Consider the following 18,907-nt stretch of genomic DNA (forward strand, 5'->3'; position numbering starts at 1 on the left):
TGACACAGTAACTCAGTTTTCTGAATATCTTAATTAGACAAAGAAATGTTGGTCATACAGTGCACAATAAGACATTCACTTCTGACAAAACTTGGCAAAGTTAATGATAAAAAGTTTATTTATATTGGTAAGTAGACAAGTACTCATGGCTAAAAATAGAATATGTATATTTATATATAATTCTTCAATATCTTTTTTTATATTTCAATTTTACAATGTTAAAAAAAAAAATATTTGATTGGTAAATCGCATTATTAATTAAAAGACACAAAATAAAAATATTCAAATATTCTTAAAATTTTGTGATCATATACTGTTCCAATTAAAAGATGAGTAATTTCCTATTACTCTGTGGTCATTCAATTGTCCATTCATGCTAAATGAATTCAAAGTTGAACAGCAGAATATTCAAATGTTTGATGTGAATATTAAAATAAAAGAGAATCAATTCTCAATGTAATATCACACAAACTTATTCACACACAAAAAGTTTTAGTTCAAAGCAAGAACTATAAAAAAAAAAAAAAATAAAAAAAAAAAAATTAAAATTGTTCTTTGAATAGCAAAGAAATACATGCAATGGTATATTGATGTACACAGTTCTTTAGTCACATGCACTTTGTAACAACAGTCATCTCGTAGAAACACTGACTATTTATAATCTAACATTTGACTCAAATCATTACCGGTAGTTGAAGATGTTTTAGTTCCTTATAAAAAAAGTAAAGGGAAACAACTGATATTTCTGAAATGGGATTTCGTTATCTACACATATCTATAAGTTATTTCCCTTACCTTTGTTATGTCTGCGACAAAAAAAAAATGTGGACTAACTAAGAATGCTAAAAAAAATATTTCTAGATCTATATATTTTACACAACCACTAAAAAGAAAGATACAAGTGTTTTGAGATCCAAATGTAACAATTGCTTGAACTCTACAAGAAACTAGAAACTAGTAACACTAGAGGAATCTTTTGTTTTATAAAGTATCAGAATAGATCCTTCTTGGGCAATACCACCAGACACACACATATACTAAGTAGATAAGGTTGAAAAAAGAGTTTGAGAACTATTGCTCATAGGATACTTAATAGCTTAGTGGTCAGAACAGAGACTGGACACAAGATCTAATAATAATATACAATCTCTTCTTGCACTCACTCTAGGGGGAGAGCATTCCTGATTGTCCTAGAAAAAAATATGTGTGATTGGCACTGACTATGTGAAGTCTATGTTTTGCAAGACATCAACATAAATAGATCTCTATGGTCTGGCTCTTTTACTAGGATCTGGTGATTTCAAAAATCTTCCAGAAATACACAAAGAGAGCTAAAACAAAACAAAAAATGTAACTAATCAAAATGAAAAGCATTTCTGAGGAAATTAAAGAAAAAAAGTATTAATTGGCAGATTCAAATGCAAGACCTCTATCATCTAATATTTTAACAAATCCAAAGTTGGACTGTTGTTTTTTTTTTCAATCATTCTAAAAACTCGGCAACCTCATCATCTAAAATGGAGAGATTTGTTTAATATTTGAAATTTTCCAGCTAAAACTTTTCTTTCCAAGAGATGGTAGTGAACAAAGAGTTCTGGCCAGGACAAATGCTATATTTCTATCTGAGAAATCAAACCAAAAATGTAAAAACATGTTTAGCTTGAAGTAGTGATGTCTAAAAATACTGGCAATGATACTATCTCTTTGTCATCCACCCTGGGCTCTCTCTTTGTTCTGCACTGAACAATGAGACACACACACACACACATACTGGAACAACACTGGTGGAGCCAGGCAACTTGGAAATAAAATATTGATTTTTCCTTGGTCAGGTAATTCAACTGCTTGGTCAACGCCCAATTGTAAGACCTTTCATTGGCTAATGGCTTTATCAAGGAGAGAGAGGAAAAAAACTTAATGAAGAAAACAAACAATAGAAAATGTGGGGATAAAATGACACTACAGCTTGTTGATATATTATTGATTGGAGACTGGAGTTGAATGAGACATGGGAGTGGACGAGTTGAACAAAGACATGTGACTTGTTGAACTGATTCACTCACACACACAATTGTATAGGTTAGGCTTCTTTTTTTCTTTAATATTGCTTTCCAAAAGAAATATTTTATTGTTTAGAGTTGAGACAAATATTTACATAAATATTTCATATCAGAAACTCTGGTCATTTTATTCTTTTTCCTTGAAAATTTTAGAAATTATTTGGCAGCAGTTTAACTTTTTTATTTTGTTAAAAAAAAATAGTGACAACTAGAAGTTCGAAGAACAATGGACAAAGTATTGGTCCTGATGGGGGAATGGAGAGACATTACTATCAGATCAAGTTGAATAAATCATGCACAAGTGTATACAATCAGAGAAATGTTCATGAACAGAAAAACAATATAAAAGGTTAAGGCCTGAGGGCTTATGTTTTTTTTTTTTGTTTTAACATCTAACACACACAGTACAAGCTCATATCAGAAGTTGTAAGCTTAGAAAAAAAAAATCAAAGATTGTACAAATCTATAAAAGAACAGGAACTGTAAAAAGTTCCAAGACAAAAATGTTTATTGTTGAGAAAGACTTTGAAACAAAGAGAGTAATATGCCTATGTTTTAAAACACATTAGAAAAAAATATATTTTCACAAACTAAAAAATAAATCTACCAACATTTAGTACTAGTGCATAAGTACTCAGATACAAAAATACATTTTTTCAGGTAACAGAGACCAAAAGAAATTATTTCATTAATCACTTTTACTTTGTAAAAAATAATAACAATAAAATAAAATTTTCTATTAGGACAGTAGGTCTACATGTTGCCAAATATTATTAGCTTTATTACTACTATTAGCTCTTGGTTTGATATGGAAGAAAAAAGTTTTGGTTTGTATTTTCTATAAATCTGGCAAATGTCTTGACACAGCCAATAATAAAACCAATTGTGACTATTCTACATAGAATTGATTTCTTACTATTTCTATAGTCTGTTCAATGATTGCAGATGGAAAACAAGCTCTTAGTTTTTTGTTTAGAAACAAATAAAAGAGAGAACCAGAGGCCAGACACTATGTTGACAGATCCAATGTGCAGACAGTAAAGTGGTTGTTGATTAAAGTGAGAAAAGTCAGGAACTGGATTATCTCCCACACCTGTGGACTCACTGGTCCCATTCTTTAGTCTTGTCCCCTCAGAATTCTTGAACTCCACAACACAATTGTTTTTTAACACAAACATTTCATTTTGACTAAGCCAATTGTTCATCCTTCTCACATCACAAATTGCAGACAGTTAGTGTCAATAGCACAGCACTACAATCAGACTACTAGAACAAGTAAGGCACAGGTGTTCAACTTGGAGACACTTTACAATCATCAGACACTGAGGAAAACATTCAAGCTACTCAGAAGAGATTTTCATTGATTGAAGTATATAATGATGTCAGGCTCAGAACATGCTTTCAAAATAAACTTTGCACTAGGTAAAACCTGTCTCCTGGGATGTCACCTGACATCTTCAACGGGACCATTTGAACATACATCAACTATTGAGCAGAGTACAACTGTTCAGAAAGATCTTGTGAAAAATGAAGCAATAAGCATCACTTGCCACAGATCAATACTTTTTTTTACTCAGATTCAAACAATTCATACAAACAAATTGTTGATTAAAATTGAGTAATGATTCAAGATACTGACAAGTTTGAGAACCCTAACCTATATAAGTTTGTCCAAACTACACAAAAGCAATGAAAGAGGACAATGGCAGCATTGTGTCCTCTAATTTATTTGTATTATATAAGATAAGATAAGATTGGTTGTGTCCATTACAAGAACTCACACATCACGCTGGTTAGTCTAAATAAGTATCAAATATTTAGCAAAAAACCTGATAAATCCTAATAAATGACATCTGTTAATTCCAAAATTCAGATTCGATAAGTCAACTGATATTTTATTGATATCATAAGTACACTCCTTGAAGCCAATTAGGATGATCAGCATTCAATAACATTTATTCAACAACAACTAATGTACTTAAACAATGTCAACATTCACACCAAAGCTCATAAACACAAATGTATTACAAATTATTTTACTAAATCAAAAAATAAAAGACATCCATAAAAGTCACCAAACAAGTCTGAAATCACTTTCTGAATGTCATTTGAAATATTGTTTATATACAAAAAATCCTTTCAATGTATATAGATGTACACATGAATAATAATAACATTTTAAAAAAAGAATCTTTCATCGTATGTATAAATAGTAAATAGATGTAAAACTGAAACAGGTGAAGAAGAAAGTCTTTGAGGAACTACCTGAGAACAAGATATAAAGAGAGAATCTTTCAAGATTTGTTTCTTGGCATGAACAACAATAACCAAAGCACTTAGCAGTGGCATGCAGAAGGGTCAAGGTTCAGGGTCCTAAGGCTTCTAGGAAGGTGTACTGGATGCCCTTTCAATATGATAGGACCAAGGCTTTTATAGACACAAATACAAAATGCTTACTTTGGATGCACTGTTGTATTGAAGATTGTCAGATATGGTGGGAGGTATTAGCTATATCCAGTGGGGACTGAAGCACAGAAATGTTGATAGGTTTTTTTTTGGTCGAAAGTTCTAGGATCAGTTTTGTGTCTGTACTTTTGAGCACTGCAGACTGCAAGTTTCTAAAAGTAGCTCAATTTTCTTTGTATTTATTTGACAACATTGAAGTTAATTGAGTGCTCTTGATATTGTTTAGTTTACAGGGGAATCCTTACTACCTATGAAAGCATAAATACATTCGGGACTTTGAATGCAATGGGTTCACTGTTGCATGTATGTAATTCAATTCAAATGGTAACTCTTCAAATAGCAACATTTCTTTTCAAAGACCTTTGTTTCTGTACAAATCTGATCTGTGGGCGAGGGAGAGGAAGCTGACCCTGAGATGTTCTGCATGCCATTGACACTGAGAGCATAATATATCAATAGTGTAGATGTAATCTAGACATAATTTGTAGTATATAGATCATGATACACATGTCACATGTATGAGCAGGCTTTTTTAATGTTCAAATTCACAATAAAATCTTTTCAAACAAAACTCCATCAAAAATAAAAAGCAACAAGAAGCGGTTTATAAAAAAAAAAACAAGATTAAAAAATTAGTCTGTGAATATAAATACTTGTTTAAATATTAGCAGCTGACATAGGTCAATATAGTGTAAGGCTATTAAATAAAGGGAGATATGGTGTGAACCCGTTCATCTATTAAAAAAAACAGCGCATGAAGGATTTATGTCATAAAAAAAACAAGTTTATGAAACAAAAATAACATTGGAAACAAAAACAACAGAAAAGTAAAATCACAATTTTCTTTTTGTTAAGTTAAACAAATAAAATAAAACAAAAATTATTAAACATCTTTGTCAACAAATTGCTTAGTTCTGGGTTTGGAAGTACTTTGTCATAGAAATGAACTGGACAGTCTCTGATATCAACATTCAACTTTGTTGGTCAATGGAATTAAAAACTAACACAGAGGTATAGATAAAATATAGAATTGCTTTGTAAGCAAAGAAGCAAAACAAAAAATATTTCAAAATAAATTATTACTTAAAAATCACTAAAAACATTCAGGCAGTAATTGTGGTTTAGTACTTTTAAAATACTAAAAGGATCAATAAAATGAAACAAAATAGATTTCTATCATTTGCATCATTTTGGGGAATTAGGAAAACAGCACAAGTCAAAATGTTCTTATCAAATTGAAATAAGTTTCCAGATGAAATCTGTTTTCAATAAGACTTGTGTTTAAAGACTTGCCAACTTTGTGACATACTTTTTAGTAGCAGCTGTGAGAGTGTGAAGAGTGAATCACTCAGTGAAAAGACTTGATTGGCCACATTAATTTCTTTGACTCTTAAAGCTATTTGTTCACTTTAGGTAATATCAAGTTTTATACATTTTTTAAATTTTTTTTTTTTATCTTTCTCTTTTTAATTGTAGGTGATAATTTATTTTAAATTTATTATTATTAGCTGTTTGGACAAAACATCTTCTTGAGGTTTTAGACTGCGCACGGTTTCTATTACATAGTAACAAATATTTTCTCCTGATTCTGCATAACTGTTTTGATATCCAGTTGGACTTTTTGTAACTTCTATACCTGTAAAGATGTACATGTCCATCACTGGATAACAGCTCAGCAGAATGATCACTAGCAGATGAAGGCCACAGATTGGGAGATGTGAAGGCAGTGGTAGAGTTCAGTGGTGTGAAAGGTGGGCAGGAGGATGATGAACAAGAGGATGGTTCAGGGGGTAGTGCCATGTTTGCATCAGATAAATCCAATTCATTCATTACATGAGGAAAGTGGATCTCAACTGGGCTAATGTCAATGTCATCTGAGAGTCTATGTGAGCTAGACATAAACTCTTCCACTTCCTTGCACTGAGGAACACAAGACAATTCATTCACCTGCTGAAACATTTCTTGGTCTTTAAGATTGTTCTGGAATGGTTTCTGGCTGCCTTTAATGTTTGAAATATAGTTGACAAACATTTTTGTTTCAGTTTTATTGCTTCTAGATCTTTTCTTTGAACACTCTGCAATATTGATGACCTGTCTGGAGTCTCTTCTGATCTGTTGACTTTTGTCCTTGCAGGGAGATGGAATGCTATCTTTTCTTCCCTCTGGACACTTCATTGCTTCTTTAGGGCCATGGCTGATGCTTGAAAAAAAATCATCAAGCTTACCAATATCCTTATAAATATTTAGGTTAAATTCTTTATCATCAAAGTAATCTCCCTTTCCTGCATTGTAGTTAGAGGACAATGTTGGCAGTAAAGAGAATAAATGTTTGAAAGGATTTTGGCTAGGGAAGATCTGAGCATGGTAAATCTGTGGTTCAGTTGCGGTTCGAAAAGTGGAATAGAAACCCCCTGGATACATATGAGCATGTGGGTGCATTGGGTACGCTGTCGGTCCAAAGCCAGCTTGATTTGGAGCAAACTGACCCAAACTGGTGAAACTGGGAATGCTGGAGGGGGTGATGTGTGGAGCAGTGGGGTAGAATGGTGTATTTATGGGTGACCGCATACTGCTGTGATTGGCATGATTAGCTGTGGCATGAGTCAGATCCTGAGAGAAACCAGCCATGCTGTGGTGGAAGCTGTGTTGCTGAGAACTGTAGCGGGATGAGGCGGAGTCAGGCAGGCCAAGGCGGCAGGAGGACGGAGTAAAGGATGATGGGAAAGGTGTAGAGTGCTGTTGAAAGCCATAAGCAGCAGCTGCTGCAGGGTGGTTTGGCAGGGCTGGTGGTGCCCATGTATGTGGTCTAGGTAACCCATAGGGCATAGAGCTCCACGTGTCCATTGGTGAAAAGTATGGGTCCCTGGGAGGTAAGGTTTTGTTACTTTGGTGATGGCTATGGTGGCTGCTCATGGAGTTCAAAGGTGACACAGCAGCTGCTGCAGCTGCAGCCAAATTCATATCACTGTTGTGGTTCATGCTGGCAGCACCCTGATCCAGCTTACAGTGAGCTGCATTCAAACATGCTGCACCAGGGCCAGCCGAATACCTTGACATGTCTCCCAGGCTACCCTTAGAAGGGTCAAGAACAGAATGATGGTGGCCCATTGTGTCAAACAATGAGCTACGATGTTGATGTTCAATCATTCTGTGCCTCAATGGGTCCAACATGCTGTTATTCATGGCAGACAGTGCAGCAAATGGTGACTGGTTCAGCCTGCAAGAACTTAACTCAGATTGGTGAGATGAAGAGACAGAAGGGACAGATGCTGGTGATGACAGGGCTGATGCTGGGGCAGAGGTTGTATTGCTGCTGTTGCTTACATTCTGAGGAGCTGCGCTGCTACTGTTACTAGAGTTTGTCACAATGGTGGGAGCCTGTGTACTCGAAGGCTTGCGGGGTGGTGTGGGTGCAGACTTCTGTGAAGCAGCAATGGGTGTTTCCTGGCGAAACCTTGGCACCGGCTTGCGAAGATAAACACATTTCCTGTAGATACAAGCCTGTTTCAAAACATCCTTTCTCATGCAGTATTGACACTTGTTGCAGTTTTCTTTCACCTACAAAGTAAAACATTATAAAGCTTAAAATTTAAAATGAAGTCAAGGTACTAATCTATCTATCTATCTATTATAAAGCTTAAAATTTAAAATGAAGTCAAGGTACTAATCTATCTATCTATCTATGTAATTTAAGTCTAAATCTAATCTAATCTAATCTAATCTAAATCTAATCTTATCTTATTTTATATAATACAGACGTTACTTTAAAAAAGAAGATGATTACGTCCTACGTGTTATGCATTTAGTCATGCATATTAACCAATGACTTAAATTCTGCCAAGTCACTGGTCTTCCTGGCTAGCTCAGGCACTAGGGAAGAAGGAGTATTGGTACAAATTTGTCCTAATCTAATCTAGAATGGGAGATCAAAATGGATTAATAACCAAAATACTTTTATGTTTGGCTTACTTTCACATCTAAATGCCAGTTATGGCCAGAATGTAATTTGTTTTTCTTCAAATACCGGTACAACATGAGCAGACTTGACATAAAGCTAAATTATTGTTTCAATATATATATAAACATTGTGTGGGTCTGTTTCCTACTTCCCTCGTGTAGAGTTCTAATGATAACGTGTTTGGGCAGCTAGCCATTGAAATGTAATGCAGGTGTTTCCATTAGACAGTGAAAGAGCATGGCTTTACTTTAAGGGGCTAAGGACTTCCTCATCCCTAGTTTTTAATTTATCATTGAAAGTAATTTTAGACCAATAGAAGCACGGGAATAGCCAGTTTACAAATAAAATACAGTTAGCCTCTTCATAGTAACAGTCTATTCTCAAGCCTAGCTTTATAAAAGTCTATCATAAAACATACACTTTGGATCTGTTATGGGCTGTATAAATGAAAATCTAACAAACTGAAAGAATTCGTTTCTTTTCAATACTTGGCTAACAGAAGGAAACAAATTGTCTCATCTATCAGTTAAATAAAAACTAACCAAAAAAAAAATGACTGTAGGCTACCAGTGTTACCAGTCAGTGTGTAGGTAGCATAAAAGTATTTGTGTCAAATGTCAGAAATGACAGAGTTCATCTTGTCTTCATAGTGCTTTATAGTCGACTAACGCTAGACTAACTACACATAATCTTGCCTTCTAGTTGACTGAACATTCAGGTCAAGCTAGGTGTGACAGGTAGTTAGACTCTAGTAGTGTAACCTTCCTTACAAAGATACCTATCTAACTTAATGCTAATTCTATGGCACTGACCAGAGGATATTATGGACTATATGTTGGCTTAGGAAAAGAAAAAGACAAAACAATTACATGACTTTTTGATAGGTAAAAATTCGTACAAGTGGCTCCTACTTTCCTAGTGCCATTACAGCATGGAATGGATTGCTTGAATCAGCCAGGAAAACCTACGACTTAGCAGAGTTTAAGTCTCTAATTGTCATGCATGACTAGATAAACAGATGGATAGAATAGAGTAGAAATGTAATTGTTTTCTCTTTTGAAGTATTATCTGTAATTTATAAGATAAAATAAAATTGTGAACGACCTACTTAGACCAAGATTCTTTGGATCTGGATCGCTAAAGGGCCTAATCTTTAGAATTCAAATATCTGATAGACATAATCACAAATATTTGAAGCTAGTGAGTCATCTTCTGATGAGCATTAAATAGGCTAACAACAAACGCACATACAGAAAGAGCGAGAGAGAGAGAGAGTGAGAGAGAAGAGAGGATATACAAATTAAATTTGTCAATTTAGAAAAAAAAAGTATTTGAGATGACACAAAAAAAAATTCGCCACTGATCTAGAAATTTTTCATTAGAACAAATCTAGTTATTGAATGGACTATGCAGGCAATGATTCTTTGCAAATATATAGTCCATAATATCCTCTGGTGAGTGCCATATAATTAAGAAAACATTAAGAAACTGGAACAGACACAAAATAGAGTAGTGAGATTCATAACAAACGAATATTCACATTTGACTAGAGTAACACCTTTAGTAAAATCACTCAATTTAGAAAGCTTTCAGGACAGAAGTCTCAAAAACTCTGAACCATAATCTTTAAATACAAAAACAAAATCTAATAAAATACTCAGAAAGACAGAAAGATAAAGGCACATTCCTCGTCCCATATGCTAGGACAAATGTGTACTATTGCTCCTTCTTTCCTAATTCCTAGTGCTATTAGAGCATGGAATGGGTTGCCTGAGTCAGCCAGGAAAACCAGTGACTTAGCAGAATTTAGCTCATTGGTTAATATGCATGAATAAATGCATGACTAAATGAATGACGCGTAGGACGTAATCATCTTCTGTTTTGTAGTAACGTCTGTATTATATAAGATAAGATAAGATAAGATAAAGATATGAATGTCTTCACTTCCGAGGATTCTTGATCAGTGAGTGGTTCACATAGCCACGTAAACCCAGCTGCAACCTGCTGCTTGTATAATTTGTTTTTGAAGGGGGGGGGCCTCAATGTGGGCCTCGATAGTCTCGGGTTCGGACCCTTCCCGCCTCCTGTTGGGGTGCAGGTCTAGGATGTAATAATCCTGAAATCTGAAGGAACTTTCGGCTGAAGTTTCGAAGGGCCGGATAGTGTATTATACAGAGGAAAATACTCTTGATCAAAGTTTGAAACCTTTATCAGTAGAAAACAAATGGTGAGCATAGGGCAATGAAAGAGGTGAGGTACCAGAAGTCAATTTGGGGTCAACTGCATTATGTGTGTTAATTATTTTGGATACTACCAGGCTGGTAATTGTCAAAATAGTTTCATTTTTATTCTTGTTAATAGATGCATGTTTTCTTCTACCGTAGTACAGTTGATTCATGATAGTCCGACAGTTACTAGGACAGCGTCGGATGACCGAAAACGTTGGGTTACCAGCTGTACTTCAAGGAATGTAACTGTACAAATCAAGAACATTCTAAGTCCATGATATTCTCTTAGACTTACTGTGGTAGAACATAAATAATAGACGCATTGATCTAAAAAAAAATGTAGAACAAATTTGATTTAAGCTTTCACCTACTGTACAGTGGCGTAGCTAGGGTAAGGGGGGGGGATTTGAAAATCTAATAAGTGTTTTTTACATTTAAAAATAAATATTACGCAAAATGCAGGGGCCCCCATAGTGGTCAAGCCTCCCGGGCCCCCAAATGATGGATAATTCTTATCTACGCCCCTGCTACTGCACTAAATTACAATTTAAGTCTATCGACATTCTATCAATATACGATTTAAGCGACGCGTAGGATTACTGAATATGTTATCTTTAGACCATCAAGAGTCGACTGTATATTATATGGAAAATGTGAGTTGAGAACAAAGTATGTTTCCTTAATACACTAAGTAGCCAGTTCATATATTGTTTTGGTTCAAATCGGTAATCAACCTTGAACATCATTTTTGACCATTCGACTCATCACCACAGATTGATGCCAGGTTTGGTCAAAATATAGCAGAGACATCTCTGGTGACCAGTAAGAAACATAAAGTCCCATGAGCGCACGAACCTCAACATGTCATGCACAGCTGATCCGAGTCACTACTTATTGATTCCAGCGTGTAAGAGCTCCCCTCTAGTGTGTGTGTGTGTGTGTGTGTTTCTGTTCAAGCGAGTCAGCGTAAGTATGAATGTGTGCGCGGAAAGTTATGTATGACTGAGTGTGTCCACGCGTGTGAGTGTATATGTGACTGTGTGTATGTGTGTAGTTTATTAGGCTGCGTCTGTACCCCCCCCCCGAGTTTTTGTTATTACCACAGAAATATTATTATATCAAGCTTTTAAATCCAACTGACCAACGCCCATTCTGACACCCCACTGCACGTACACAACACACAGCTCCCCCCCCCCCCCCTTTATCAAACATTTGTTAATGCCTGAATTACTTCCCCTTCACAAGTACAGGCAGCGGTACCTGGATAGTAGTAGAGCCATAGGAATCTAACTAGCAGCCAAAGCTTGGGTATCTTGTCCCAGTATGGCTTCATCCTATGGCAGGCTATCAAATCAAACAGACCATCCCGTAGTCTCTGTTCTGTATACAAACTGCTAGGCTCCAGTATCACAGGAATAGCGGCTATCAATATAATACTCGGTGGGATAGTTTTATTTATGTCGGTGGGATAGTTTTATTTATGTCAGTGGGATAGCTTTATTAATGTCAATGAAATAGTTTTATTTATGTCAGGGATAGTTTTATTTCTCAGTGGGATAGTTTTATTTATGTCAGGAATAGTTTTATTTATGTCAGTGGAATAGTTTTATTTATGTCAGTGGAATAGTTGTATTTATGTCAGTGGAATAAAAGTTGTATTTATGTCAGTGGAATAAAAGTTTTATTTATGTCAGTGGAATAATAGTTTTATTTATGTCAGTGGAATAAAAGTTGTATTTATGTCAGTGGAATAAAAGTTGTATTTATGTCAGTGGAATAAAATTTGTATTTATGTCAGTGGGATAAAAGTTTTATGTTAGTGGTAAACGTTCAATATCGACCTATGTAAAAAAAAAAAAATACTCCCATAACTTCAAATGACCAATCGACTGACCTTTTTTAAAACAGGAGTGACTAAAAGAATTTGATAAAAAATGCATTAGGAAATATGGCGCTGAAAAATAAAGCCAACTTGAATTCCAATACGACAGACAAAGTCAAGTCGTTAAAGTTGTAGGATCTATGTCCGTCCTATTTGGTGAATAAATGTATCTATTTGTTCTAGTCTGTGTGTTTATTGTGGACGATAAGACAGTATTAAAACAACAACCACGTGACCTCTATTCTGTTTCTACAGATAAATAAACAAATGTAGTTTAATAAACACAGTAATTACATAAGTAAACAGAAACATTGTCATAGTTGAGTTGAGTAGACATAAAAGGTTCATTTTATTACGTCACATCCTGTCAGGTAGCCTAGGTTTCACAAGACAACAATTAGCAATGACGTTATGTATCACAATCTCCTTATTAAAAAAAATTGTGTGATAATAGAAACTGTGTCGTTTAGAGAGTAGGACAAATTCAAACTGGTTTGCAATCATCAAACTCAATTTACAATTACCTGGCAAGGACCGCACTGTCCACATCTGCGGCGCCTTTTGAGGCGAAACTTGCCTCCGCCGTCTCCCTGTCCATCCCACGCCATCCCGGGAGGTGTGACGCCATCGTGAGGATATCCATCCTCGATGACGTAATCGTCGCCATTCTGCGAGTTGACGTGCAGGGGTAAGTTGTACTCAGCCGTCATCCTGAGTAAAGTTGGCAGCACATTCTGGCGTCTGCAACAATAACATAAGAAGTTAGTAGCCTCCAGAGGCGTAGCGATCATACCTGGCGTCGGGTGCATGATATTTTTTGCCCCCCCCCCCCACATCGTAATATAATAGATTGTGCTCAGTAATAAGAATATAATAAAAATAACATTAGAATGTATTACCTAACTAAATAGCTACACTATAGATAGCACTTCTGCTATTAAAAAAAAGGACACAATAAAGACTTTTTGTATTTTGTCATTTTCTTTTTTTTCTAAAGCCAACTAGCTGAACTGTTTGTATTCTGGCGCTCCATTTGGTTTCAGATTCACTTTGAACAGTTTTGTTGAGCGAACCATTTGATTAGCTTTGAGTTCTGTTTTCGCTATGAGAACAAATATCGCATTAGGTTAGGTATATAGATATTGCTTTTACCAACAGAATCCCTTTCGAGATTTATCGAAACATATGCTAAAATGCATCCTAAATTTTACAAAATACGTTATAATGTCGATATTGTTGTGGTTGCCTCACGAATGTTATTTCAAAGATCGAACACGTATTTACGTATTTATAACTAATTTATTTTTTGTTTTAGTCCTTTGAAAAGTTAATAGACCGGCCTTGCAACCCGCCAACAGTTGTCCGGGAGTCGTGCCTTTGAGAAACACTGCTGTAAATCACAGAATTGGATTTATAATAATGCTGCCCTGATGACAGACGACATACCTGGCGTCATTTGCAGTTTCTGTAAGTCAAGCATTATTCCATGATTGTAACATTTTTCAAAATAATAGAAAACATAGGTCTCTTTTCAACATCAAACAGATGGTCTATAAATAGATGGTCTATAAACAGATGGTCTATAATGCACTATTTCCCAGAGTAAGAAGATCCCAGGTTTAAAACAGTGTTTCACAAAGTTTTATTAGTGGCGACCCCCCCCCCCGCCCATTACGTTCCGCGCTAAGGACACGATGCCCCCCCCCCCTTTTACTACGCCTCTACTAAAAGAAATTGATAGTAACCTCCCTTTGATTAGGATTCTACTATGAATGTAATATACGTACATTTTTTTTTTTAATTAGGTCATTTCTATTTGAATCAAATGGACAGTAAATCCGAGCTAGATGGGGCAATACAACTGGACTCGAGCTAGATGGGGCAATACAACTGGACACGAGCTAGATGGGGCAATACAACTGGACTCGAGCTAGATGGGGCAATACAACTGGACTTGAGCTTGCTGGGGCAATACAACTAGACCCGAGCTAGCTGGGGCAATAGAACTAGACTCGAGCTAGCTGGGGCAATACAACTGGACTCGAGCTAGCTGGGGCAATACATCTAAACTCGGGCTAGCTGGGGCAATACAACTAGACTGTACTAGTAGCATGACAAGAGGAGGTAGCTGGGGGAATACAACTGGACTCGAGCTAGCTGGGGCAATACAACTGGACTCGAGCTAGCTGGGGCAATACAACTAGACTCGAGCTAGCTGGGGCAATACAACTAGACTCGAGCTAGCTGGGGCAATACAACTGGACTCGAGCTAGCTGGGGCAATACAACTAGACTCGAGCTAGCTGGGGCAATACAACTAGACTCGAGCTAGCTGGGGCAATACAACTAAACTCGAGCTAGCTGGGGCAATACAACTGGACTCGAGCTAGCTGGGGCAATACAACTAAACTCGAGCTAGCTGGGGCAATACAACTAGACTCGAGCTAGCTGGGGCAATACAACTAAACTCGAGCTAGCTGGGACAATACAACTAGACTCGAGCTAGCTGGGGCAATACAACTAGACTCGAGCTAGCTGGGGCAATACAACTAAACTCGGGCTAGCTGGGGCAATACAACTAGACTGTACTAGTGGCATGACAAGAGGAGGTACAAGGCAAGACAATGACGTCATCCATGGGTCAGTAATAGCGGCTAACGGATGCTAGAATACATTACAGCTAAATCAGAAGATGGGGAGGGAAAGAGACAGACTCGTTGACCGCTGACCGCTTGATGGGAGGAATGTAGGAGTAAAATCGATCATAAACTGACCGCATGGCATTACTGACTGTTCTTTGTTGACTTTGTCTCAATATGTAACGAGACGTCGCTGTGTGTCTGGAAATTTGGGAGTGGGATCAGAGAGAGAGAGAGAGAGAGAGAGAGAAGATTTTGTTCTACCACCCGACTTTAAATATTTTAGTTTGTTATTTTTATAGATCGGTGTTGATTATAGATTCCTCTTTTATCTTTCATACTCTCACTGTCTCTCTCTCTCTTTTTCACCCCCCTCTCTCTCTCTTTCTCTCTGTTTATCTCTCTCTCTCTCTCCCATGCTCCTTCACAATACGCATCTTTTCTATCACACACTCCTTTGTATCTTCTTTTCAAATTTCTCTCTTACACACATTTTGCCTCTATAACTTTCTTCACTTTTTTTTCTGGGACCGTTCCCTGAAGGAAGGTCTTTGCGGGAAGACCTTGTAATATGGCCATAAAATTTTAGTTTGCGTTTGTTGTTGTTTTTTTTACACTAGTTAGCAGGTCATCGTGGGGTCCAATCGTTCTAGTAACTCTGTCTCTAATCTCTTCGTTTGTGATGTGGTCTTTCAATGTGATACCTAGGAAACTTCTGTAGCAACTCAATTCCATTGCTAGGATCCTCCTCTCTGGTTAGGCAGCGTCCAAAACTCACAAGCATATAATAATGTGGTCATGAGAAGGGAGCGCATCAGTCTGATTTTGGTGTCAATGACAATGCATGGAACAGTACCAGGAAAAAGAAGAGGCATACAGAGAAAGAGATGGGAAGACAACATAAAAGAATGGACGGGCCTGCCATGGAAAGAGGTTCTATCCAAGGCAAAAGACAGAGAAGAATGGAAAAAGACAGTCGACAGATCTTGTGTGGTGCCCCAACAGACTAAGAAATAGTTGCAGGTGAACTTCCTTCCCTTCGTTGCAATACTTTTACAATTTAGTTTTGAAAAAAAAAGTTTTTTAAAACATAACACACGTGTAGATCAAGTCCGAGCACTCTAGAGATACATAACACACGTGTAGATCAAGACCAGAGCACTCTAGAGATACATAACACACGTGTAGATCAAGACCAGAGCACTCTAGAGATACATAACACACGTGTAGATCAAGACCAGAGCACTCTAGAGATACATAACACACGTGTAGATCAAGACCAGAGCACTCTAGAGATACATAACACACGTGTAGATCAAGACCAGAGCACTCTAGAGATACATAACACACGTGTAGATCAAGACCAGAGCACTCTAGAGATACATAACACACGTGTAGATCAAGACCAGAGCACTCTAGAGATACATAACACACGTGTAGATCAAGACCAGAGCACTCTAGAGATACATAACACACGTGTAGATCAAGACCAGAGCACTCTAGAGATACATAACACACGTGTAGATCAAGACCAGAGCACTCTAGAGATACATAACACACGTGTAGATCAAGACCAGAGCACTCTAGAGATACATAACACACGTGTAGATCAAGACCAGAGCACTCTAGAGATACATAACACACGTGTAGATCAAGACCAGAGCACTCTAGAGATACATAACACACGTGTAGATCAAGACCAGAGCACTCTAGAGATACATAACACACGTGTAGATCAAGACCAGAGCACTCTAGAGATACATAACACACGTGTAGATCAAGACCAGAGCACTCTAGAGATACATAACACACGTGTAGATCAAGACCAGAGCACTCTAGAGATACATAACACACGTGTAGATCAAGACCAGAGCACTCTAGAGATACATAACACACGTGTAGATCAAGACCAGAGCACTCTAGAGATACATAACACACGTGTAGATCAAGACCAGAGCACTCTAGAGATACATAACACACGTGTAGATCAAGACCAGAGCACTCTAGAGATACATAACACACGTGTAGATCAAGACCAGAGCACTCTAGAGATACATAACACACGTGTAGATCAAGACCAGAGCACTCTAGAGATACATAACACACGTGTAGATCAAGACCAGAGCACTCTAGAGATACATAACACACGTGTAGATCAAGACCAGAGCACTCTAGAGATACATAACACACGTGTAGATCAAGACCAGAGCACTCTAGAGATACATAACACACGTGTAGATCAAGACCAGAGCACTCTAGAGATACATAACACACGTGTAGATCAAGACCAGAGCACTCTAGAGATACATAACACACGTGTAGATCAAGACCAGAGCACTCTAGAGATACATAACACACGTGTAGATCAAGACCAGAGCACTCTAGAGATACATAACACACGTGTAGATCAAGACCAGAGCACTCTAGAGATACATAACACACGTGTAGATCAAGACCAGAGCACTCTAGAGATACATAACACACGTGTAGATCAAGACCAGAGCACTCTAGAGATACATAACACACGTGTAGATCAAGACCAGAGCACTCTAGAGATACATAACACACGTGTAGATCAAGACCAGAGCACTCTAGAGATACATAACACACGTGTAGATCAAGACCAGAGCACTCTAGAGATACATAACACACGTGTAGATCAAGACCAGAGCACTCTAGAGATACATAACACACGTGTAGATCAAGACCAGAGCACTCTAGAGATACATAACACACGTGTAGATCAAGACCAGAGCACTCTAGAGATACATAACACACGTGTAGATCAAGACCAGAGCACTCTAGAGATACATAACACACGTGTAGATCAAGACCAGAGCACTCTAGAGATACATAACACACGTGTAGATCAAGACCAGAGCACTCTAGAGATACATAACACACGTGTAGATCAAGACCAGAGCACTCTAGAGATACATAACACACGTGTAGATCAAGACCAGAGCACTCTAGAGATACATAACACACGTGTAGATCAAGACCAGAGCACTCTAGAGATACATAACACACGTGTAGATCAAGACCAGAGCACTCTAGAGATACATAACACACGTGTAGATCAAGACCAGAGCACTCTAGAGATACATAACACACGTGTAGATCAAGACCAGAGCACTCTAGAGATACATAACACACGTGTAGATCAAGACCAGAGCACTCTAGAGATACATAACACACGTGTAGATCAAGACCAGAGCACTCTAGAGATACATAACACACGTGTAGATCAAGACCAGAGCACTCTAGAGATACATAACACACGTGTAGATCAAGACCAGAGCACTCTAGAGATACATAACACACGTGTAGATCAAGACCAGAGCACTCTAGAGATACATAACACACGTGTAGATCAAGACCAGAGCACTCTAGAGATACATAACACACGTGTAGATCAAGACCAGAGCACTCTAGAGATACATAACACACGTGTAGATCAAGACCAGAGCACTCTAGAGATACATAACACACGTGTAGATCAAGACCAGAGCACTCTAGAGATACATAACACACGTGTAGATCAAGACCAGAGCACTCTAGAGATACATAACACACGTGTAGATCAAGACCAGAGCACTCTAGAGATACATAACACACGTGTAGATCAAGACCAGAGCACTCTAGAGATACATAACACACGTGTAGATCAAGACC

The 18,907-nt window shown here is 37.3% G+C and overlaps 1 protein-coding gene across 1 annotated transcript in view; it reads right to left on the bottom strand.

The window, feature by feature from the left end:
* Positions 1 to 1,467: 1,467 nt before the first annotated feature.
* LOC106073045 (uncharacterized) overlaps positions 1,468 to 18,907 on the bottom strand; it is a 41,979-nt gene continuing 24,539 nt past the window's right edge. The window contains exons 2-3 of the mRNA XM_056044382.1: positions 13,119 to 13,335; positions 1,468 to 8,084 (exon numbers count right to left, since the gene is read on the bottom strand). Of these exons, the coding sequence (XP_055900357.1) occupies positions 5,979 to 8,084; positions 13,119 to 13,304 (2,292 nt within the window). The 5' untranslated portion in view covers positions 13,305 to 13,335 and the 3' untranslated portion in view covers positions 1,468 to 5,978. The remainder of the gene's footprint in view (positions 8,085 to 13,118; positions 13,336 to 18,907) is intronic.

Source organism: Biomphalaria glabrata, chromosome 10 (assembly GCF_947242115.1).
Source record: "Biomphalaria glabrata chromosome 10, xgBioGlab47.1, whole genome shotgun sequence".
Classification (NCBI taxonomy): domain Eukaryota; kingdom Metazoa; phylum Mollusca; class Gastropoda; family Planorbidae; genus Biomphalaria; species Biomphalaria glabrata.